The 25,367-nt window shown below is 36.1% G+C and overlaps 4 protein-coding genes across 6 annotated transcripts in view; 1 reads left to right on the forward strand and 3 right to left on the reverse strand.

Annotated features, from left to right (window-relative positions):
• LOC108734684 (muscarinic acetylcholine receptor gar-2) overlaps nt 1-25,367 on the forward strand; it is a 155,827-nt gene that overhangs the window by 89,338 nt on the left and 41,122 nt on the right. The window contains exon 1 of one of the 3 annotated variants that reach the window (XM_025976522.1): nt 17,781-18,305. The exons of the other annotated variants lie outside the window; for them this stretch is intronic. The gene's annotated coding sequence lies outside the window, so the exon portion shown is untranslated. Of the gene's footprint in view, nt 1-17,780; nt 18,306-25,367 lie in introns of those variants that run through there. 3 annotated transcript variants of the gene reach the window in all.
• On the reverse strand, nt 1,193-6,895 carry LOC108734683 (beta-1,4-glucuronyltransferase 1-like). Its single transcript, XM_025976558.1, has 4 exons — nt 4,468-6,895; nt 3,994-4,278; nt 1,984-2,292; nt 1,193-1,606 (listed from the first exon to the last, which is right to left on the reverse strand). Exons 1-4 carry the CDS (start codon nt 5,062-5,064, stop codon nt 1,403-1,405), a joined length of 1,395 nt encoding a protein of 464 aa, XP_025832343.1. The 5' UTR covers nt 5,065-6,895; the 3' UTR covers nt 1,193-1,402.
• LOC108734740 (beta-1,4-glucuronyltransferase 1-like) lies at nt 1,337-10,248 on the reverse strand. The gene is made up of 6 exons (XM_018466403.2): nt 9,659-10,248; nt 9,001-9,285; nt 8,834-8,944; nt 8,330-8,638; nt 6,915-7,159; nt 1,337-1,354 (listed from the first exon to the last, which is right to left on the reverse strand). The coding sequence occupies exons 1-5, from the start codon at nt 9,863-9,865 to the stop codon at nt 6,956-6,958; spliced, it is 1,116 nt and encodes a 371-aa protein (XP_018321905.1). The 5' UTR covers nt 9,866-10,248; the 3' UTR covers nt 1,337-1,354; nt 6,915-6,955.
• On the reverse strand, nt 13,327-16,192 carry LOC108734693 (beta-1,4-glucuronyltransferase 1-like). The gene is made up of 4 exons (XM_018466341.1): nt 15,243-16,192; nt 14,230-14,511; nt 13,853-14,161; nt 13,327-13,725 (listed from the first exon to the last, which is right to left on the reverse strand). The coding sequence occupies exons 1-4, from the start codon at nt 15,729-15,731 to the stop codon at nt 13,525-13,527; spliced, it is 1,281 nt and encodes a 426-aa protein (XP_018321843.1). The 5' UTR covers nt 15,732-16,192; the 3' UTR covers nt 13,327-13,524.

Consider the following 25,367-nt stretch of genomic DNA (forward strand, 5'->3'; position numbering starts at 1 on the left):
AAAGAATTAATTTTGTTATTATATTACTGTTCGCAAACAGTTAGAGTTCTCATGAAATGCAGAGATCATCTCAAGATAGGACGAAGTGGAGGTCGTGTACATTTTTCTGGTATTTCTGTAATGTAAATTATTTGTCTTTACTTTGTAACTCATCATCATATCCACTCAGAAAATGCGAGCCAAGACAACGCGTCTATATAATTTCTATAAATTTCACTCAGTACATAATGTCTAAATGGTTAAGCTACACTTGATTTCCTTTCACTAACGATGTGCCCCTTCCAATGTCTTGGATGCGCGCTGGCAAAATCGTAGGTAGGGAGAAAAAAGCTCATTATACTCTCGACTCTTGTTCATTAAACATACTTTTTCATACAGTACCTGCAAAAAGTTTGGTTCAATCATGAATAGTAGTGCGAGTCGAAAACAAGCGTTAAAGCCTTAAATATGTCTTCAAATGCAAATAAACATCTCGTTGATATTTTCAGTAGTAAATGGTACCAATAACAGCACATTTGAGCAATGCAATTGTAGTAGATAAAATGGTCAATTTTTCCGTGCAGTACTGTACGGACTATACGCTCCTCGCCGGTTAAGAGTTTGGCCGAGAGTTGTCTCCTTCTTTTTCTGGCCTAGTGCTGTTCTTTTCTACTTTGCGCCGGTCAAACTGAAAGTCACATCGCTACAGAAACTAAACGAAGTATAATGTACTAGACCAGGTATATTCATAATGGAAACCGGTGCGGCTACCTCCTCTGGTGATATATCAATACCATCATCAAAAAATCGTCAGTTCTAATACTGATTGGATACGTACCTTCACTCGTTCCAATTCCCACCAGCCCTACATTCCTGGGGTGCCCTATCAGTCTATTTATTATTAGCTTTCATTGCGCCATTATGATTCGCCTGTAACACCACATTTCGAAAACATCTAACCTTTTCTCTCATGATACGACATTTTACGTAGAATTAGCTGACTATTAAAACGTCTAATTAAAAGTTGAAAATGCGTTTTAAACCTACTACCAGGATGTTGTATTTTAATTAAAATTCTAGAATTTTAACGCTCTTAAAGGAAACTGATGAAAGGGTGGAACAGCTCGCACACTAGCATCAGTTGTTGGGAATGAAACAATAAAGTTTTCAAGCGGTTTGCACTATAAGAACTCATAAGTATAACAACAATACAAAAGCTTTAAAAACAATATTATATTTTTACCTAATGTAGTATAATAGGCATATCTGCAAGTTATTTCATTTACAATGTATAATATCTAGATTGGTTAAGGTCTTACAGTTAGTTTAGTATAAACATACAGATATAGGCAACTTGGGAGATTCTGTTTGCAAAATATAATTATCTAATTAAACAATACTGCGTTATACTTGTGGGGATTATTCACTTCAAATCGCATCCTGGTCTAGTACCATACAGTGAATTAATTTCTGGTTTAATGGTTTGTTTTACGAAAAAAGATGTTTCGTTGACAATTTCCGCATATTCGTTCATTTGTACCTTTGCCTTTTTTATCCCCGGTCTATGGACTAGGAATGCGTTGTCCAGTATTAAGTAAGTGTAATCCAGTAGACAAAGAATATAGTTCTGAAAATAAAAGGAACATTTTTGGATAGCATGTTCTGCTAGATTATGGATAGTGATTTTAAAGATGATTCCTAATACATTGCAGAAAATCCATACCCAAAAAGTGAGAGATAAATAACTAGCAAGTCTAGGGAAATCAAATTCTACCCAATTCAGAGTCTATTCTTATGCTTCATGATTAAATTGTACAAAAGGGATTATTTTCTAATTAATGACATAGGGAGACTGTATTAGGGCAGTTTGACATTTTAGTGTATTTTTCTACGCTGCTTTCAAAGTTTAAGTTCATTTCTCAATTTCAGTAGGATACCTGGTTATTGTTTTAGGGATCTATAAGACGTGAATACGTAGATATTTTATGGCTTTGTAAGTTGTACCTGTGTCATTTTATTTTTCTGACCTTCCCATGTAAGTCTTTCGTCGAACAGTGGGTCATCATTGGTTCCAACATAAAAGGGCTCCCACGATTTTTGAAATCCAACCCTTTTGGTCTTTCCAAAAACGTTGAGCGTGTCGGTTTCTGGGGTGTTCAACCAGCGGTAGCTATAAGGCACCATGTGGCACCTTCTGCAAAGATGTTCGTGGAAGAAAATTGCCGATCTATTCTGCACCATTTCGACAAGTGTCGTTTTATCCATTGGAACATCGTAGCCTTCTTCCACCTCGAAGTGAGGAAGTACAAACACCTAAAAGACAGTATGACTCTAGGTAAACTGTGGATTATAGAAGACAATTGGATTTATCGGGAGTTCCCCCTAACAACGCAAAAATAAAGAGATGATGGAATGGAGGACAAGCTGTTTTACCATTACTGGTTTCAGTTCTTGAATGGGGAAGTCTTTGAACTGAGTAGGGGTCATTTCGTACCTTTCTAAGAGATGAAACAATACAGTAAAATATTCTATCGCAATGGTGCTAATTTTTATTATCGGGTTGTTCGGAAAGTCATTTCGTTTTTTCCCGACAGAGGATTTAATTGTATTCTTTTGCACGCAACTTCACATTTAAGCCGTATAATTTTTATATGCTTTGAGAGCTCATATAGCAAGGCTTGTGTGTGAAAAATTCCAATTAATTCTACGCAGTAGTTTTTGGTTGGTGCCCTTTTAAATATGGAGAGCGATAAGCAGCATTTTCGACATATCTTACTGTTTTACTACAGAAAGGGTAAAAATGCTGTTCAAGCCAGAAAGAAATTGACTGATGTGTATGGAGAAGGTGTGTTGACAGTACGCCAGTGCCAGAACTGGTTCGCTAAATTTCGATCCGGCAATTTTGATGTCGAAGATGCACCACGTTCGGGAAGGCCGGTTGAAGCTGATAAAGACGCGATAAAGGCATTAGTTGATGTGAACCGGCGAATAACAACACGTGAGATCGGATTGAGGTTAAATTTATCAAATTCAACAGTTTATGACCACTTGAAAGGCCTGGGATTATCCTCGAAGCTCGATGTATGGGTTCCCCATGTTCTCACAGAGAGAAATCTGTGTCGCCGCATTGACGTCTGCGATTCGCTTCTCAAACGTCACGAAAATGATCCGTTTTTGAAGCGCATCATCACTGGGGACGAAAAATGGGTTGTATACAACAACGTCAAACGCAAGAGGTCATGGAGCAAAAAAGATGAACCGGCTCAAACCATTTCCAAAGCCGATATTCACCAAAAAAAGGTGATGCTGTCTGTTTGGTGGGATTTTAAAGGAATCGTTTTTTTTGAGCTTTTACCGGATAACACAACGATTAATTCGGAAGTCTACTGTCATCAGCTGGACAAACTGAATGATGCACTTCAACAGAAAAGGTCAGAACTAATCAACAGGAAAGGTGTAGTGTTTCACCAAGACAACGCGAGACCTCACACAAGTTTGGTCACTCGCCAAAAGCTTTTACAGCTTGAATGGGATACAATGCTACACCCACCATATTCTCCAGACCTGGCACCATCGCATTATTATTTGTTCCGGTCACTCCAAAATTTTTTAGACGGTAAAACCTTCACCTCAAATGAGGAGGTCAAAAACCTCCTCGATCAGTTTTCTGCCAGCAAAGACCAAAAATTTTATGAGCGTGGAATTATGCTACTACCAGAAAGATGGCAAAAGGTATTGGACCAGAACGGTCAATATATAATTTAGTAAAGTATTTATTTATTATACGAAAACTGTCTTTCATTTCCACAAAAAAAAAACCAAATGACTTTCCGAACAACCCTATATATAATATTACGGGATGGAAGGAAGACCAGGTTTTCATGTTGTATTATGTAGGAATCTCAAAAAGACAGTGATTGCAGCTTATGGAGTAGTTTCATGAATACAATTTCGCGAACTAAGAAAGAGGTTCATTAATGAATTCCGTTTCCAATATTGAATGATTAAACAAACCTGTGGCTCGTCACTTTGCAGAAGTTCTTCATTTTTGGCAATCATTTCTAAAAATTTTGGAATGAAATTTGGTGAAGGATACAGCTCCATATCCGATGATAAGATAAAGTGAGTTTGAGCAGCCAGTCTGGCAGTATTTCTGGCTACGTTTATAGGATACAGCAGATTGTTTTTTGTTCTGAATTGTTGATCACGGCTGACTATTTGGTGCGGTGGTGTCATTTTACACGTAATATATTTCTGTTGCTCCATGATGTTGTTGCCGAGTAGGGGGGTTGAATTAATCTGTAAATGGAATTAGCAATACTTGCTTGACAAATGTGCTCTACAATAAATTATTATATTAGATAGATTGGTTCCTTAAAAGACAGAGATTTGTCTAAACTCACAACGATTATTTAGTGAATCAGAACTGATTCCTTTAGGGTAGATTATTTTAGCAGGATGTGCTATATAAAACCAAATCTGTTGTACCTTTGGAGTATATTTGGCCTCAAAGAATAGGTGAAAACTGACATATTCCTTGATGAGTGGACTCGTGCATTCTCTTAAGTACAGAATAGTTCGCAGTGCCAAAAGGAAGTCTGTACCAGGTGCGTACACTGAAACGCTTACAGGTCCTTTCCATCGTTCTACCAAGGGAACCAGATTGTCCAGAAAGTTTAAATCACCCTGGGTTGAATACGTCACTGATTCGTAACACCTGACACTTCTTTCGGCCATCACATAATTATACAGAACATAATAATTTCCTCGCTGCTCAATGTTTTTCTTCAACGGCTTGTCTATACACTGAGTCGATTTTGAAACGTTGTGGAAAATGGCACTCTTTTCTTCAGTTTGATCGCCTTCTTCGACAGGAACAACGTAATCAATTGTATTGTTTGCAGCATCTTGTTCATGTATACTCTTGCGATTAACTTCTACTGATACCAGTCTCCTCCTGAATTGGTTTGTACTTGTTAGGATACTTTCTGGGGTACCGAAAAAGTTCAATATATTATAAACTAATAAAATAATCGCCACCAGGAAGAACACGTTCGCTGTTTTAAGCATGATTTTTTGGAACATGCAATCACAACTGCACAGTTAACAGAGATTACTGTGATTTAAACCGTTTGAGTGTATTTTGTTTTAAGTACCACGTAAGATAAGATTTTTCAATTGCTTCGTTAAGGTCATGTTACAGGGCACGTGGAGCGTCGATCCACGCTCTGCTCGGGTGTCCATGCTCAACCCGTTACATGGAGCGATTGGCAATCCACGCGCCGTGTAACATGGGATTTACACGGCGCGTCGACAACGGGTTTGATGAGACCTGGAGCGAACAGTAGCGTCCTTCTTTGGCTTTTTTTCACGAACAAGTAAAATACCGATCCACGCTCCACGCGCCGTGTAATTCATTCGACTCTTTATCGTTGACGTTGATTCAGATTTTAGATTGGAATAATACCAGATACAAGGTTTTCCACTTTATTTGATGGAATTAGTTCTGTTGCTGCGTGTAACCACCAATCAAGCGATTTTCATATCTGGTGTGGTGTTTACAGAATGTGGTGTATCTATTTTTTTTTTGCCCAAATTCCTATTACTGTCACTTCTCCCGGAAAACAGGCGTCAAAAGTTGAAGTGTGGAATATTTGTTAAATAAATTGCTTCAGATATTATCATCATCCTCACCGTCATCATCATAGGGTCGGTCGTCAGTCTAAAAACTGGTTGGTCATGCACCTCCAGTCCTTTATATCTTAAGCCAATTTTCTCTATTCTCGGAAATATTTGCTACGACTCGTTCTTCATGTCTTAGCCTTAGTCTATCCTATCTCCTTCCATTTTCATCATTCGCTCATAAGGGCACATTTCAGGCACTACTTAATTTTTCTTTCCCACCGTGCTCACTTTTCATTCCATACTCTTCTGAAAATAATGTTCCCTTTTGTTTTGGGCTGTTTCTAACTGCTCTTTACCAAATGCTTGTATTGCTATATTGTCCGCAAATCTTAAACCAAATTTTGGAATATTATCCTGAAGACGGTCCTGTTCGTTCGACTGCAACCACTTGGGTTGCGATTTTAAATTAGTTACATATGTATTTTCCGAGAATTAGATACTCATATTACTTAAATCTGTTTTGATAAAAATGTGGACAAAAAATTGTTGGCATTTTCGTAGTTATCTTACGTGGTACCGGCTCATCTCGCGTGTACATTGAGATCATTTTTTTGAGCATGTACGTGACTGTTTACAAGAGATTTAATTTTTGTGCGACTTCCTGCGGTACATTATGGTTTAGGTGGAATTCCTTTATGAGCGTGCTCCAGCGAGCCCACTCAAAACCCGCGCGCGATTTAAATATTTACGGGACTGGTCTAAAAATACTATTCGTAACCGCGCTATTCATGAAGGTAATTCACCGTGCTTTCACAAAGACTGCAATTACGCGTGTTGACGGAAGATACACGGTACAGGAGGAGTCCCTTTGTCAGCACAGGGCTCCTATACGAACTTTTGTGTTTAATTGAAACCGAGGGGTGAATCACTAAAACGAAATAAGGGTAGAACGGGTTCAAGCTTCAGAGGAACTGGAAAATATCTTTTTGGGACTTGCGGACAAGTATATTTCAATCAATAGATATTTTTGGAGGCTGATTTACACTTCTTAGAAAACATTTTGTGTATCTAGATAGGCAGAATAACGTTGATTCAAGAAATATATTTCTTATTTTAATACATTGAACGTAAGATTATGATTGGTAGTGGTAAGCAAATTAAAGATCAATACCAGACTAATACAAAAATAACAAATCATCTTAGTTACATCTATTACTTAGTTTAGAATATAAAACTTAAATTACTAAGGGATTAAGAGTTAGTTTAGTCTTTTCAAAATGTATATATATATATACACAGATACGAGAAAAATATAATTGTACAATGCAATTTGTACCAAATATTTGATTATTCATCCCAAATAGCACCCTTTTCTAGTACCATAGATTGAATCAATTTCTGGTTTAATGGTTTTTTTTACCAGCACAGACGTTTCGTTAACAATTTCCATATATTTGTTCATTTGTACTTTCGCCTTTTTTATCCCCGGTTTGTGAACCAGGAATGCGTTGTCCAGTATTATGTAGGTGTAATCCAGTATACAAAGAATATAGTTCTGAAAATAAAAGAAATCTTGTGAGGGCATGATTGTTATTAAATAGTATCCGAGGACTTTCCGATTCCAAGACTTATTCAACTACTTATTAAAAAATTAAGTTAATCATAGAGACTGCCCCGGTGTATAAAACTCAAGAAAAGTTTTATGAGTCAAATTTTGCAAAAGAGAAATCTGTTGTTCTGCTAGATTATGGATAGTAATTCCGAATGTAATTCCTAATACATTGGAGAAAAATCCATGTCCAAATCCTTCTCAATTCAAAGACTATTCTTTATTGGGGAAGCTTGGCGTTTTTGACACATAATTAAACACCTTTCTGACTACTGACTAATTTGTTTAACTGTTTACTTTTTACTTAACATTATTATTATTAATTAGCCATTGATAATTAATCACTGTATCGCACACTTTGTCGCATCTTCGCTCTTTCTACTTCGTCTTGTATAGCCTCGTACCTCGAACTCGTACTACTGCTCCGAAAACCTTTTAAATAAACTTTTGGTTGTTTCGTTCCCACCGGTCACTAATGTTGGTGGGCGGGCAGTCCCTCCGGACTACACCGGAATGTAGGGCGAAAGGCCCTCTTCAGCCTCCCTTCAGGAATCGTGAGAATGGTTGGGTGGTAGTTCAGGTGAGAAAGATGAGACGGACGAAATGAAGACAGAAGAGAATGAAAGACTCTATCTGTGGAATATTACTGCCCAAGCATTTACCTAAGTGATCCAAGGAAACCACAGAAAAACTTGGACCAAGGCAGACGGACCCGGAATCGAACTGACGTCCTCCCGAATGCTAAGCAGTGGTCTAAACCTCTAGGCCATGCCGCTCGCTACTGTTCCGATCTCTCTGCTACTATTTGTAGGGACTGTCTTGTTCGAGAAAGATCCAGAATGTGACGTCTAGTCTTGTTTGTCACTATGTTGGGTTACCTATTACACACGACACTGTATGTTAGGTGACCTACATGTGACAAATGTTGATCCCTGTTGCCTTCATAGTTGTACTTAGTTCCTATCCCAAATTTAATGGGATATCTGACTTGTTGGTTAGACATTCATAAATTTTTACCTGTGCCAGTCGTGCTCAATAGCAAATACAACAGTACTAATATTTTTTTAGGGATTTAAAGAATAACCTGTGGTTAATGTATGACTTTGTAAGTTGTACCTGTGTCATTTTATTTTTCTGACCCTCCCACGAAAGCCTTTCGTCGAATAGTGGGTCATCATTGGTTCCAACATAAAAGGGCTCCCACGATTTTCGTAATCCAAATCTTTTGGTCTTTCCAAAAACGTCGATCTTGTCCGATTCTGGGGTACGCAGCCAGCGGTTGTAATAAGGAATCATGTGGCACCTTCTGCAAAGATGTTCATGGAAGAAAACTGCTGATTTATTCTCTACCATTTTGACAAGGGTCGTTTTATCCATTGGAACTTCGTTGTCTTCATCCACCTCGAAGTGAGGAAGTACAAACACCTGAAAGACAGTATAACTCTTGATAGGCAAAGGATTATAGAAGAAAACTGTGTAAATAAGAAGATAGAATGGATGATGATCTGTTTTACACTATTCTGTCGTTAGTCCTTGAAGGAGGAAGACTTTGAACTATGTCCAATACCATTCTAAGCAGTGAAGCACAACAGTAAAATATTCTACCGCACTGATGCTAACCTTTTTCATAATGTTGCTACAATTAATTACTAAATCCTTAAGGAAGACCTGGTCCTCATAGTATACCAAGAATCTGAATAAGATATTGGTTGCACAACAAAGTTTTCGTGACTGAGAGAGAAGGTCAATAATGAATTCCTTTTTCTAAATTGAATGATCAAACAAACCTGTGGTTTATAATCTTGTAAAAGTTCTTCACTTTTGGCAATCAGTTCTAAAAATTTTGGTATGAAATTTGGCGAAGGATAGAGCTCTATATCTGATGACAAGATAAAATGGGTTTGGGCAGCCACTCTTGCAGTATTTCTTGCTACATTTATAGGATATAGTAGATTGTTTTTTGTTTTGAATTGTTGATCGCGATTGACTATTTGGTAAGGTGGTTTCATCTCACACCTAATATATTCCTGTTGTTGCATATTATCGTCAGGTAGTAGAGGATTAAAAGCAAGCTGGAAACAAAATTAATAGTGCCTTAATTATCATTTACTAGACAAATGTACGCTGAAATATTAATGTGAAATTTCATTTTTCAATTTTTTACGCACTACACGCTACCCCAAATTAATGAGGGAAAAATTGTTGCCAAAATTAGTATCAACATAATTAAGATGTGCACTCAATTTCTACTATTTATCAAATTTATAATTTAAGTAATCCGTTTTCGGTATTATTCGTTACTTGTTACACAAGAATCAAAACCAAACGTTTCACAAGGTGAAGTTAGGCTATTTCAAAACGATGTGCTAAATGGATGCAAATTTGTCGAAACATTTCGTGTACCTTTGGCGTATATTTGGTCTCAAAGAAAAGGTGAAAACTAACGTATTCCTTGATGAGTGGACTCGTGCATTCTCTTAAGTACTGAATAGTTCGTAGTGCCAAAAGGAAGTCTGTACCAGGTGCATACACTGAAACGCTTACAGGTCCTTTCCATCGTTCTACCAAGGGAACCAGGTTGTCCAGAAAGTTTAAATCACCCTGGGTTGAATACGTCACTGATTCGTAACACCTGACACTTCTTTCGGCCATCACATAATTATACAGAACATAATAATTTCCTCGCTGTACAATGCTTCTTTTCAACGGCTTATCTTTACACCGAGTCAATTCAGAAACTTTATGGAAAATGGCATTTTCTTCGTCAGTTTGATCACTCCCTTCAAGTGGAACAATGTAATCAGGACCGTTACAATTAATAACATTGTCTTACAGTTAACAGCTACTGATACCAGCCTTCTCCTGAATTGGCTTGTACTTGTTAGGATACTTCCTGGGACTCTGAGAAAATTCACTATATTATAAAACAAAAGAGCAAACGCCATTAGGAAGAAAATTTTTGCTATTTTACACATTTTTTTTGAACATGTAATCACCTCCGCACCGTAATAGAGAGCACTGTATATCGAACCACTTGGGTGTCTTTTATTTTAAATGCCACGTAAGATAAGATTTTCTCGATTGCATTTCTAGTTGATTTGAGTTCCTTATCGTTTTCGTTGATTTAAGTTTGCATTGTAAACAACTCATAGTGGTTTCTATAAATGTTTTTAAATATGCCATTTGGATTAATTTAGCAATCTGTTGTGGCATTGATTCAGATTTTAGATTTGGAATGATAAGAGGTACAAGGTTTTGCACTTTATTCTGTGGAATTAGTTCTTGTACCAATCCCGATATTGATCTGTTGAACTAATAAGTACCTATTGTTTTATGTACCAATCAAACAATTTTCATATCTGGTCTGATATTTATAGAATGTGGTGTATCTTCTTTTCTTGCCTGAATTCTTGTTACTGCAAAATCGCTGATGTCATTATTATCAGCATCATAGGGTGGTTAGTCTGACATCTAGTTATGGACACGCATCTCCAGCCATTCCTACCTTAAGTCAATTTTCCTCATTTCTGGGATATTCCGGTCCTGATCAAGATCTACTTATGCCCACGGTAATTCTCTTTCTGGTTATAGTATATAATATATATATACCTCACCCTTCTTGTCTTTTTATTATTGACTTCCCTAGCGACCTTCTTCATTTCCTCAGTTTTAACTTTTACCCTGCCTGCTTCTAATACTGTCATACCAATCGCAAACAGTTTTGAAGAGTGGAAAAAAGGTAGTCAGTTCTGTCTTCCAAATAAATATTAACTATCAAAATTGCCAATCATGTCCTTATTGTAACCAAACACTATTATAACCCAATTTTGGAACGCTGTCCTGTTGAGGGGCCTGTTCGGCAACTACGACCACGGGAACTAGGATTTTGAATTAGTTACATATTTTCCGTGAATTATTTATATTAGACCTGTCTTGGCCAAAATGTAGAAAAATATTTGTCGGCGTTTTTGGAGTTATATTTCTCAGATGTATACACGATTGAGGTCATTTTTATGAGCACGTATGTACATGACTGTTCAGATGGGATTTAATTTTTTTGTGGCTCCCGACGATACATTATAGTTCAGGTGGAATTCCTTTATGAGCGTGCTCCAGCGAGCCCACTCAAAACCTTCGCGCGGTTTAAATATTTACGGGAGTGGTCTAAAAATACTATTCGTAACCGCGCTATTCATGAAGGTAATTCACCGTGCTTTCACAAAGACTGCAATTACGCGTGTTGACGGAAGATACACGGTACAGGAGGAGTCCCTTTGTCAGCACAGGGGCTCCTATACGAACTTTTGTGTTTAATTGAAACCGAGGGGTGAATCACTAAAACGAAATAAAGGTAGAACGGGTTCGAGCTTCAGAGGAACTGGAAATATCTTTTTGGGACTTGCTGACAAGTATATTTCAATCAATAGATATTTTTGGAGGCTGATTTACACTTCTTAGAAAACATTTTGTGTATCTAGATAGGCAGAATAACGTTGATTCAAGAAATATATTTCTTATTTTAATACATTGAACGTAAGATTATGATTGGTAGTGGTAAGCAAATTAAAGATCAATACCAGACTAATACAAAAATAACAAATCATCTTAGTTACATCTATTACTTAGTTTAGAATATAAAACTTAAATTACTAAGGGATTAAGAGTTAGTTTAGTCTTTTCAAAATGTATATATATATATACACAGATACGAGAAACTTGGAGATTCTGTTTGTAAAATATAATTGTACAATGCAATTTGTACCAAATATTTGATTATTCATCCCAAATAGCACCCTTTTCTAGTACCATAGATTNACACGGACGCATTTGACGAAAAAGAAGGTGCGTTTTCAACACGATAACGCACCGGCACATTCATCAGGAGTTGTTGCCGCCAAAATGCACGAATTACGTTATGCATTTGCTGCCGCACACCCCGTACTCACTCGATTTGACTCCCTGCGACTTCATCTTGTTCCCTACCATGAAGAAATGACTTGTGAGAAAGAAATTTAGCTCAAACGAGGAAGTCATCGCCGAGACAGGGGGGATTTTGGAGAGTTTCTAAAAGGGGACTATGTTGAAAAATAGAAAAACAAATTTTAAAAAAAAGATGTCTTCATGTCTAACACGGGTATTTATTGAACCGCCCTCGTAATTTTGGGAACTACAAAACACATTGGAATCAGCAGATGTCAAAGAAAAAGTTAGAAATGCTTTTACCATTGAAAACTTATTTTTTGGAGGGGTAAAAAAAATGGCAGGGTCGTTGGGAGAAGTGTATCTTTCTAAAAGGGGACTATGTTGAAAAATAAAAAAACAGGTGTCTTCATATCTAACACGGGTATTTATTGAACCGCCCTCGTATGTTGATTCAAGAAATATGCGATTAATGTGTGTATTATATTCTTATTTTAAGGTTTTGAAGGTAGGATTATGATTGGTGGTGATGAACAAATGCAAGACCATCACCAGGCTAACAGTTTTCGTATTGTCTTTATTTAACATGTTTGACCTTGACATTGGTTTTCTTTTTCGACTGTACGTCTTGACCTCGATTTTTTTTGCGAGATCGAATATTATTTTTGTAAGAGTTATCGGAACAGTTTAGTCCTAACTCTTTCTTATATGCTAATATTGTTTATATCATTCACAAATCGAATATAGCAAATTTATATTGGTATCAGAATGAAATTTGACATTAAATAAAGGCTCTGTCAACAAAGAAACCTGATAATTAGTTGGCTTTAATGTCGAAACTTTCGTATTTATTTCTACTTTTGTGATAAGAAGACTTTGCTATTACGTAGGTGCTATTATTTTTGTACATAATGTTAACAATAGGTTAGTACTCAAATCGTTTTCTAAGAAATAAAATGTTAGTAAAGGTAAAGTAATATGAACAAATAGATGATATCAGTGCGATAAGATTATTAATTGTGTAAAAGTTTTGTTGGGTACTTTACTTATTTTATTATCAAATTGTAAGCTTCAACTTTACATTTAATTAACTAAAACAGAAGTGATAAGAATTTTGTAAAAAAGTTGGAATTTGTTCGTTAAATTGATTGTTTTTTTTTTTTGTTTACTGATAGTTTAAAACTCATTTCTGATTTATTATTTATTGTGTGTAATACAAAATTGAAACAGGTGCTTTATAGATCGTTTTCAATCATCAAAGAAACTTCAAATCTCATTCTTTTTTTAACTTGCGCATCATCTTCTTTCTCGATAGGTTTGCAAACCGTTCACTTATTTTGCCGATCATTCATTTGTATCAATCAATCAATAGATTAATTTGTTACATAAGGTCAAAGTTCACATCCAGTTCTATTTCCGTATAGAAGGGTCAGCTCGTGTTTTATTTCGTTCTTAAGAAATTTGTTGGTTTTTATAATTTGTCCGATAAATTGTTTCAATTGTTCTTTTGCTTTCTTGATGCCAGGACGATGAACAAGGAATGCATTGTTAAGGATCAAATAATCGTAGTCCAAAACGCACTGAATGTAATTCTATAAAAGAAAAGCATAAATAAGTCAAACACACGGTAAAAGCTCTTCGAACTTATTAGATCTCATCAGCACGCCATAGACAGTTTCACACAATTCCGAGACATTAATTGAATAATAAAATGGATACCTGTGTCATTTTGTTGCTTTGACCTTCCCAAGTCAATCTTTCATCAAACAGAGGATCTTTGTTCGTTCCTACAAAAAACGGTTCCCAAAATCTATACTTCTTGTTTCTCTTTGCTATTGTAAAGACATTTAAATCGGACGATCCGTTATCTTTTATCCACTCATTATAACCAGGAACAATGTGGCAATACCTGCATAATTTCTCGTGGAATATGAACGCCTGCTTTGTGTTGATCATGCCTTTCAAAACGGTTTTGTTTTCAGGAATAGATGAATCTTTTGTTACCTCGAAAATTGGCAGAACAAATACCTAAAAATTTAATGGGTTTACATACATATCTACATAAAACTTTAGTCGGATGAAAGTTTCAGGTTTACTTGTCTTTGTTTTCCTGTAACCAGCTGTTCATTTTTAGAAACCATTTCTATAAATTTTGAACTAAAATTTGGAGTAGGATACAATTCCATGTCGGACGCTAATACGAAATATGTCTGGGCTGCAGTCCTGGCTGAATTTCTTGCTAAATTTATAGGGTACAACAGATTGTTCTTGGTTTTAAACAAATCCTTATGCTTAACAGTGGAGTACGGTGGGTTTTTGCTACAGTTGACTTCGTCCTTGTAGATTTTGGTGTTGTTTGCTAAAGATTCGTTGAATACCTTAAAAAATTGTACTTCGGATTGCAAGGCGATTTTCTTTATGTTAAAATTGGGTAAAGGTCTAGATGGTGGCCCTCACCCCCGAAGGGGGTAGGGGTGGCTGGGATCGAAAGAGGAGGTCCCCCCCACTGTACCATAAAAAGTTATGGGGGTTAGATGATGGTAAGGGGGATCGAAAGAGGGTGATCATCTGAGTAAAACCCCATAAAAAAATTTCGGCGGTCTCACCCCCATAAAAAGTTATGGGGGTTGAAAGTTGATTATTTTGACAGTTTTCATACACTATAATTCAAATAAAATTCAATAAAAAAATTATTTTCAAGCAGGTGGAGGTGGGGGATCGAAAGAGGGTGGTCACTTGAACAAAACCCGATAACCTAACCTAACCTACCCTATTGATAAAGATATTTAAATAATGTTTTATATAACTTTCTCAATATTTTTATGTATTTTTCATTAGTTTTACCTTTGAATATTGTTTAAGAATGACTATATAAATATTTACATGCCTAGAAATGTATAAAAATTGGCATATTTAGTAACTTTGAACCCCCATAACTTTTTATGGGGGTGAGACCACCACTAACTTTTTATGATACAGTGGTGGGGAAGACCTCCTCCTCCTCCGATCCCTCCCACCTCCACCCCCGAAAGGGGTGGGGGGCATCATCTGGACCTTTACCTAAAATTGCACTAACATCAATTCAAAATAACGCGAATGAGATAAATACCTTTGTGGTGAACTTCGCTTCGAAGAATAGATGAAAGCTTACTAATTCCTTAATCTTAATCGAACTTTTGCCACAGTTTCGGAGATACGCTACGCTGTCAATGACCAATTTAAAATCGTCTCCGGGAGAGTAAATAGACACACTGATGGGACCGTTCCATCTTTCTACGAGCGGTATCAGGTTGTCCAGAAATGTAACATCCCCTTGTGTTGTATATGTGACAGCTTCATGGCATCTAAACTGCCTTTTTGCCACAACGTAATTGTAAAATATGAAAAATTCACCACGCTGCTCAATGAAAAAATCCAATTTTTTGTCGCTACAGTCAATTAAATTGTCAATTGAACTATACACTTCGATTTTTTCGCTTACACTAATTGAACTTCTACTTTCACCATCGTAATTTTTACCGTTTTGATTGACTGTGGTTAGAAGAAACAATATTGCACTTGTTGACCCAATCAGTAAAACAAAATAACGTCGTCGCATACCTAACGTGTAGATGTAAAGTATTTGTGCCTATTCAAATTTTTTGTACGTGCTACTGATGGTAAGAAGTTAGTTATTTGGGTTTTATCGGTAACGTGGTCGAAACAAATAAATGGCGTGTCTAAAACGCTGATAACAATTATTTATCATGTTTGTTATATATGTGATGCTTAATTAAATATACATAAATGGTTAATTGTTGCTAATTTTATAATTTTCAATTTTCATATGCACCAGCTACAGGGTGTTCTAATAAAGTTCTTCAAAGCGGTCGATTCTTACTCTTACGTGAAACTAACACTTTCAAAATTGAGTAAATTGGCTTTCAAGATCCATCCTTTTGACGCACTGTTTAATAATATTGTTAAAAAATTATTCAAACTTTTACATTTAGGCCTCTAGTACAAAGTTAATATATCCAAATTATTGCAAGATTACTAGGTCTGTTCAAAAAGTATCGCGAATTTCAGGCGACCACCCTCTTTCGATCCCCCCCTACCCCCACCCCAATCTAACCCCCATAATTTTTTATGGGCGTGAGACTGCCACCAACTTTTTATGGTACAGTGGTGGGGGAGACCTCCTTTTTCGATCCCACCCACCCCCTATGGGGTAGATATTATAGATTTGTTCTAACGTTTTTTCCAATCCTCGAAGCATTTCAAAAAATAATTTTTTGCAATCTTGTTCATCTTCTCCTTGAATCCCGTCTTTATCTCCTCAATAGTCGCGTAGCGTCGGCTTTTCATGGGCCTCTTCAGTGAACAAGAAAAAGTCACACGGGGCCAGATCTGGGGAATACGGTGGTTGCGGCACTATTAGTGTGTTGTTTTCTGCTGAAAATTCACGCACAAGCAACGATCTGTGAGCAGGGTGATGTTGATGATGATGCAAAAGCCAAGTTTTGTTCTTCCACAAACGTTTCTAGTGAATTGCTTCGCGCAAATTGCGCATAACTTGCAGGTAATATATTCTGGTCTTCCACATTCGGCCTTCATTTTAGTATTGGTCTTTAGAAAATGCAAGCCTAAGACTATGACCACAAGACCAGAACCAACTTTTTCTATCAGTATAGATGAAATATGTGAATGTTTGTATTTATTACTGATATAAATATCTATACATTTTTAAACTATTTTTATTTAGCAACACCGTATGATACTTTATGGAATCTATGCACCTATAAGAAAAAACATCAACAAATTTGTTTAATGCTGAATGAAAATGTAGGTAAACTATATAAATGTTTGCGTTTATATTTCATATGGAGTAGTAATTTATTATAATTTCCATTGTTCTTACCTACAGAAAAATAATTTATTATTAATACATTGTATTCAAAGCGAACAGTTTTATGTTCTTAACTAATATATACATAAATATAATATAAATAAATTGAATGAATGGAGGGGATGCACTGATTATATTATAGGGTAAAACAATTAGAATTATATAAGGCAGGGGATAGCGCAGGGTTGTGTCGCCTTTAATAAAAAGAAGTCACTTGCACTCGCGAACGGTTAATTTATAAATTCGAAAAAGGTTGTTAAAGGTAAATGTTTGGAGCACGGCGTTGTACGGGTGCGAAACATAGACAGTGGGCGCGGCGGAAAAGAAAAGGTAAGAAGCGTTCGAAATGTGGTGTTATAGGCGGATGATGAAGGTATCGTGGGTAGAAAAGGTTAGAAATGAAGAGGTATTGGAAATAATAGGAGAACAGAGGACTCTATGGAAGTCAATAAAAAATAGGCGAGATAGGTTGGTAGGACGCCTTTTCAGGCATGAAGGTCTAGTCAGAGACATATTAGAGGCAGAAACAGGAGTTAGGAGGGGTAGAGGTAGACCTAGATTAGATTACTGTTCGCAAATAGTTAAGGATGTGGGTTGTTCTAGTTTTAGGGAAATGCGAAGGATTAGCTCAGGATAGGAAAGAGTGGAAGTGCGTGTCCAACCAGTCTTAGGACTGATTACTTTATGATGATGAATTCACAGTAAGAAATATTCACAAGAAGTTGATAAAACCCAATAGGATTGGAAAACTATGTTGTCCTTTTAGAATGAGAACTTATTTATCGTTATGATGTAAAATATAATATTCAAGGGACCGTAAATCAATTCTTGTCGAGATCCGTTCGCTTTGTTGGACGGTAGGTTTGCTTCGTATCTTCAAATTTTTATGCAACAAGCGACGCGAAAGAAGAAGAACCATCCGACGTCCGCCACGACGCTTGCGTCCTGTTGAACATTTTCAAAGTTATACCGCGACGCGAGAGTTTCGATTTTGAATTCATTTCACCGCGGTTGTTCCTTCAACACGTTTCGAAATAACGCATCACCGTTCCTGATGGTGGTGGTAAATGGTTTCCGGAAGTTTTGCGGCGATTTAGTCATTTCCACTTTCCACGATGTGCTATCGCTGATTACTGGAAACTTTTGCCTTTTTCTTTGTCTTTAAAATGTTCGGAATCTTCTTTTTCTCGGGTAATCGTTTTATCAATTTCGAACTTTGACTTCATTAACTCGAAAATGACTTAGCCGAGAGAAGTTGAAGATCTAATCTGACTTAAAAACAAGGTAAGAAAATACGCATACTTTCGTTTGTAAACAGTTGAGTGAAGGCATTTGGATTATGTTGACAAACTGACCCAAATTTCTGGCCAAATTTATTTCTTTCAACATGTAACATCTAATTTTCATAGTTTTGTTTTTTGTTTTTGACCTTGTCATTGTAGGCGCCTAGTTAGTTGGTGTCCTATTTATATTTGTAACAAATTTTCTTGTGGATGCTAATATTTCGCTTCCCTTCGTCCCGAAATAATATACTCAGAAAATGTTGCGGGATTTTTAGATAAAATGTTAGGAAACTGAACTCCTCTATTTTGTATATTAAAGGTAGTATTAGTTGTTTAGAAAAAGACATGTAAATAATCTAAATTGAAGCCATTCTTTAAACAACAATGTCGTACAAACTAGGTTTCTGACCGTTGTTAAGTAGTCGTATCTACCTGAGTACATTTTGTGGAATTAGATAATATAATTGTTATGAGTTTTCTGAATTTTAAAAACTCTGGTGAATTTTTACTGTTATTGTGGATCTTCTACACAGTCTTTCAAAAATTGTTACGAGTGGCAGGAATAATTTTTCTCCAGGCTTTCTCAACAACTTTTTTAACAAAAAGTTGGACAAGTACGTGCCTCACTCCAGGCGTTAAAGATTTCGGTCGTTAACAAATACCGTTACCAATACCTTTAAACTTTTGAAAAATTATCGTAACTATAAATTAAAACTTATGATACCATTTCATGAAAACCAGAGACCAATGTTGACTGCTTATGTCTCTTAACATAACCGTGCATTGGAAATGTTGTAGGAACACTTTTGGTCTTCTATAATAGTATCTATAAAATTCGTTCCCTGTGTGTTTTTTTGAAATACATTTCTCACTTATTATCCCCTTTTTTGGTAATAAATGAAGAGGTATGACTTAAACCTAGTCTGAGCTTTTGTATACATATTATATAACATCCCTTTAAACCCATTCAAATTTCCACTCGCTTTTAGGGTTCCGTACGCCCGAATTAAAAACGGAACCCTTTTAGTGTCATTCACTAGTCTATTTGTCCTTTTTTTATTTCTTTTTTTAATTAATGCTTCTGTTTAATTTCATCTGTAATTCATACTAGCAAAGTGCATACTTTCTATCGTCTCCTTGAAGCTGCTGCCATCATTATAATTTGAGGTAATCAAATGTAACATAAATACAAACAGACGGACGAATACTAAAGCAGAATTAATTTTCGTCTTAAGTAGAGTTGGAGTCCCAAAAGGCATTTGTTTCATTTCCTCCCACTTCCGATTAAAATGTGGTTATAAAGTGAAATCATTTCCTTATGTTAGATCGTGTTTGTTTGAATCTCTGGCGGTTTTTCAAGCGTCAGATGGTAGATGAAAGTAAACAATGTTCGGTAAAAAAGGGCTGTTTGCTATATAGAACTGACGCGTTAAAAATTTATAGGAGTACGTCTCTCGAGAAATACGCGCCCTTGATAGAAAGAAGTCTTCAAGTATTCAACCACATTAACCTAGTTCAGCGGGATGAGGAACTCATTGTAGTAGGGTGAAAGAGAGTACGAAATTTTTGATGCACATCCATGGTAAACAATCGTATCATGCTTGATATATACATATATCTTAAAAAAATACTCAACAGATAATTAATTGAATAAAATAATTCGAAGTGGTCTGTATTCTGTCGAAACTGCCAGACGCGAATCGCGATTTCGATCTTTTTGGATCTCATCAGCGCGTCGCCGACAGCTCCGACAGAACACAGACCAAAATGTAGCATCGTGCTACAGATGGCGTTTACTGCGCCATTTGTAGTATTTTCTAAAACGCACAGATAATTAATTATTAGTTTGAATCTGTTTGTATTAAGATAAACATATTTAGCAAAAATAAATATTTATTATCTCTTTTATGCTCAGTTGGCTTCGGAGCTAATGCTTTTAGAATGGTCTGTAGCAGCTGTCAAATTATCTTGGTTAGGTTGGGTTTTGTTGCTCATTACATCTATCGTTAAATGATATTAATATGGGTCAGAATTTCTTACAGAACTTTAACGTTATATTAATCACTATCTTTTGAAATTAAGTGAATATTAAACACTATTCATTCCTCTGTCTATCGTTGCATTGTTTAGTACAATAAACAACATAATTAATCGCTAATAATAATATATAATAGTGACATATATTTACATATACGCCAGTTGTGATTAAATTCGTAACCTACTAAATTTTGTTTAAATTCCCATTCTAAAAAAGGCGTTACAACTTGTAATATTATCGTTACTTTTTAACAGAACATCATTAAATAAGGCATGAACGTTTAAGGTATGAAAGTTGCAAAATATAAGGGCTAAGACCCACTTTTAACGTCTTTACAACGCGTTTAAGAAAGGCGAATGTTATCTCATGGCAAAGGGTAGTTGACAGTACGATTTGATTATTGACTAACTTCACTCGTTTGGATAATAACAAAATGACAGAATTGTAGTTTTGAACTTGTAAATCAGAATCGTTACAGTTATTTTACTGCTTATTCATCCAGGAAGATGCGGTTATTCTGCATCATTCGATACATGTAGGTAACTAACGTTAACGACTAACTTCATTCTGAATAAAAGAGGTTAGTTTACGTAACGAAGCGGTTGGATTGTGCAAGTGTGTACGGAACCTTAGAATAACATTGCATATAGATATATATGTAGATGAGACTGTTCGGTCAACTAGTTACATCTATGATTAGATATTGCTGAACATGGTGTTTCATATATAATATTAAGGAAATTACCAGATAGGAAGGAAGACAGATTGAAAGTCCTTCACTTCATTAATTACAGTAAATTTCAGAGGTGAACCCGTTAGACTGTGGAATACCGCAGTAAGTTTGCAACGTGTATATATATATATGTACATCGCATCCAACCAGCGGCAGCATAAATCTTTCGTAATTCAAGCATCGACATCGTCGCGTATAAATTACCTTTCGAAAATTAATTAGTCAAAAGCTGTCAGCAAATACCGCGATCAACAAGGTCCGGTAATATCGAACGAGCGGCCAATTCAGCAGTGAAATACCTGCAGAATTCATCATCATCATCATCATAAGGCCACCAGTCCAAAAACTGGTTGGACACGCACCTCCAATCATTCTTATCCTTGGCTAATCTTTGCATTTTCCTAAAACTAGAAAAAACCACATCCTTAACTATTTGTGAACAGTAATCTAATCTAGGTATACTTCGTTTAGTTTCTGTAGCGATGTGACCTTCAGTTTGACCGGCGCAAAGTAGAAAAGAACAGCACTAGGCCAGAAAAGGAAGCAGACAACTCCCGGCCAAACTCTTAACCGGTGAGGAGCGTATAATCCGTACAATACTGCACGGAAAAATTGACCATTTTATCCACTACAATTGCATTGCTCAAGTGTGCTGTTATTGGTACCATTTACTACTGAAAATATCAACGAGATGTTTATTTATATTTGAAGATATATTAAAGGCTTTAACGCTTGTTTTCGACTCGCACTCCTATTCATGATTAAACAAAACTTTTGGCAGGTACTGTATGAAAAAGTATGTTTAATTAATAAGAATCGAGAGTATAATGAGCTTTTTTCTCTCTACCTACGATTTTGCCAGCGCGCATCCAAGACATTGGAAGGGGCACATCGCTAGAGAAAGTAAATGAAGTATATATCTCTACTCGTCTTAACACTCGTTTCTGCCTCTAATATGTTTCTGACTGCACCTTCATGCCTGAGAAGGTGTCCTACCAAATTATCTCGTTTATTTCTTATTGACTTCCATACAATCCTCTGTTTTCCTATTCTTTCTAATACCTCTTCATTGCTAACCTTCTCTATAACTCATCCTCTAGTTATTACCCCTTTTTTGGCTGAAATGAAATATGTATTCATAATGGTAGGTATTTCCCTGTTATTTTAACATAAAGGTAGAGCTTGTTCAAAATTTGTCTCAGAAACGAGAAAGGTCAATTCTCGAAACCAAAGGGCCTGCCCTGGCTTTCGTACACGTACAGTGGCGTACATTTGAATTTTCGTAATGTCTGTGACTGTATTTGTCTGCATAATCTACCTGTCTGCTGGTTTTAAAGTTGGAATTGGTTGAAATGCAGAAAGGCACTTGAGCGAAATGCGTTTTACGCTCTTATATTGGAGATAGGTCCTTAAAAGGGCTAGTGATAATGCTAATGTGGCGGTTTTATTGCGCGCCACAATAATCACTTTAATCAGACCGCGTGTACGCCACACATTACGGTATTCAACCGCTCCCACGTCAGTGTAGAGATTCTGTTTAAGCGCAATGCATAATGCTCTTCGTGAAGACAATCCTAAAGGGTCGAACGTATCTATTGAGCATTGTTTGGTTAACGTTCTGATGGTATCAAGTTACTGATATTAGTACAATTGTTAATATTGTATTGGATTTCCTATTTCAATCTAAATTGGTATTCAACATTGATATAGACGAGAGAACCATCAAGGAGCGGTTCTCATTTTGGTCTTTCTCACAATTGCATCTTTACATCCTGCCCAAACAAATATTTTTCCTGATAGAGGGGTCCTATTTTTTTGGAATATTTATTGGGATTTCTAAGAGATAATTTGTTACGTTTATATTTATACTAGCGACCCGCCCCAGCTAGGCACGGGTGTAATGCTGATACTAAATATGTATACTTTTGTTTTGTTTAGATTATTATCGAGAGGGGAAATCTTCAAAAGATACCCCCTGAACACATTAAATATACTACAGAATGTCTTTATATACAACATTTACAGTTTTTTTGTCATTAGACAATACAAACCGGCCTCCCGGTCGGTACCGCCGCAACCGCTATGTTTGCATTTTAAATCTGTAATATCTTCATTTAAATTACATGCTGCAAAGGGCCATATTGATCTATATTAATGCATAAAGTATTTAAGAATTAATGCCGTGTTGCTTAAAATCGTTTCGTAAATTAGTCATTATTTCTCATAAAAAGTAAAGGATAAAAAATGGTTATTGTGGGTTATCCCTAAGAGATAGACATATACCATCCCGGACTTTTTTGTAGATCTTTTTAAGGTGTACAATACTTTAGTACATTATTTTGATCTATCTCGTAGGGTTCAGCCAGCGTTTGCAAAGTAAGCGCAAAAAAATGTGTTTATTTACGACATCACATTACAAACCTTTAAAATTATCAGTGTTTCTCTACTATATTATGCATGCATTATACATATAAACCTTCCTCTTGAATCACTCTATCTATTAAAAAAACGCATTAAAATCCGTTGCGTAGTTTTAAAGAACTAAGCATACATAGGGACAGACAGCGGGAAGCGACTTTGTTTTATACTATATAGTGATATTGCCTACTGTGTTACTTCGATCACGTTTGAAATACGCTGCTCGTATGTCCTATGTAGAATGTTAAATTAAATGTAATATTTTTTAGAAGCATCCTGGATAATTAGAGGCAAAACTACGTATATATCTAATTAGATTAATTTGAGATCTACGCGTTGATGACTAATCTATAGATAAGTAGCTGAACGTTTCTTTTTGTTGCCGATTAAAATCTAGGCTGCTTACCATGGCAACCGAAGAAACGTTGATTAAGACCGAAGGGTTGGGGTAAATTGGCTCGAAAATGAGTTTGCAAAGGGATTTCTCGCTCAGGTTCTTCACATCCTGGCACAGCCGCTGGAAAGCCGGATATAACGTTACAATCAAATTGTTTATTTCCGCTCGCAGTTGAGGCATCCGTTTCCTCCGTCGCCATCATTTCTATCTATCTCTCTCTGTCACTCGCAAGCGTGCTCTTTCTCTCCGCCGAAGATGGACTGTGAAGAATTTGATTGAATAAAAATGTTTCAACCGATCGCATACCATCGAACGACGTGGAACGGCATTCGACCTCGATTTTTATTGTGCATTTGTAATGGAAAATCATTTACATAGGTTCCGTCGCATGGAAAATGCCTTTTGATGACCGTTTCTACTTCTCGGAATTTGAAAATATAACAGGAGGAAGATGTTGAAATTATTCACAACCAGCGAACCGCCCCAGCTTCGCAAGGGTGCAATGCTGATACTTAATATACTATTGAATACTATTTATATACAACATTTACAGCTTTTTTGTCATTAGATAATACAAACCGGCCCCCCGGCCGGTACCGCCGCAACCGCTATGTCCCTGCATTTTAAGTCTGTAATATCTTCGAAAATATTCATTTAAATTACATGCTGTAAAGGGCCATATTGATCTATATTAAATGCACAATGTATTTAAAAGTACTTAAATGGATAAGGATTAATGCTGTATTGCTTAAAATCACTTCGTAAATAAGCCATTATTTCTCATAAAAAGTAAAGGATAAAAAATGGTTATTGTGGGTTATCTCTAACAGATAGACATATACCATCGCGGACTTTTTTTGTAGACCTTTTTAAGATGTACAATACTGTGGTACATTATTTTGATCTATCTCGTAGGGTTTAGTCAGCGTTTGCAAAGTAAGCGCAAAAAAATGTGTTTATTTACGAAACCACATTAGAAACCTCTAAAATTATCAGCGTTTCCCTACTATATTATGCATGTATTATACATATAAACCTTCCTCTTGAATCACTCTATCTATTAAAAAAAACGCATTAAAATCCGTTGCGTAGTTTTAAAGAACTAAGCATACATAGGGACAGACAGCGGGAAGCGACTTTGTTTTATACTATATATAGTGATAATAAAATCATTTCATGAAAAATTAATTTTTTAAACCTTGACGCTTAGTGCTTCAAAACAAAAGAAGTGAATATCTGTTCTTATATGTTTGTTGAAATTATTCATAATAATAAAATCATTTCATGAAAAATTAATTTTTTAAACCTTGACGCTTAGTGCTTCAAAACAAAAGAAGTGAATATCTGTTCTTATATGTTTGTTGAAATTATTCATAATAATAAAATCATTTCATGAAAAATTAATTTTTTAAACCTTGACGCTTAGTGCTTCAAAACAAAAGAAGTGAATATCTGTTCTTATATGTTTCGGTGTTGC

This window comes from Agrilus planipennis, unplaced genomic scaffold (genome assembly GCF_000699045.2).
Source record: "Agrilus planipennis isolate EAB-ADULT unplaced genomic scaffold, Apla_2.0 scaffold66, whole genome shotgun sequence".
Lineage (NCBI taxonomy): Eukaryota > Metazoa > Arthropoda > Insecta > Coleoptera > Buprestidae > Agrilus > Agrilus planipennis.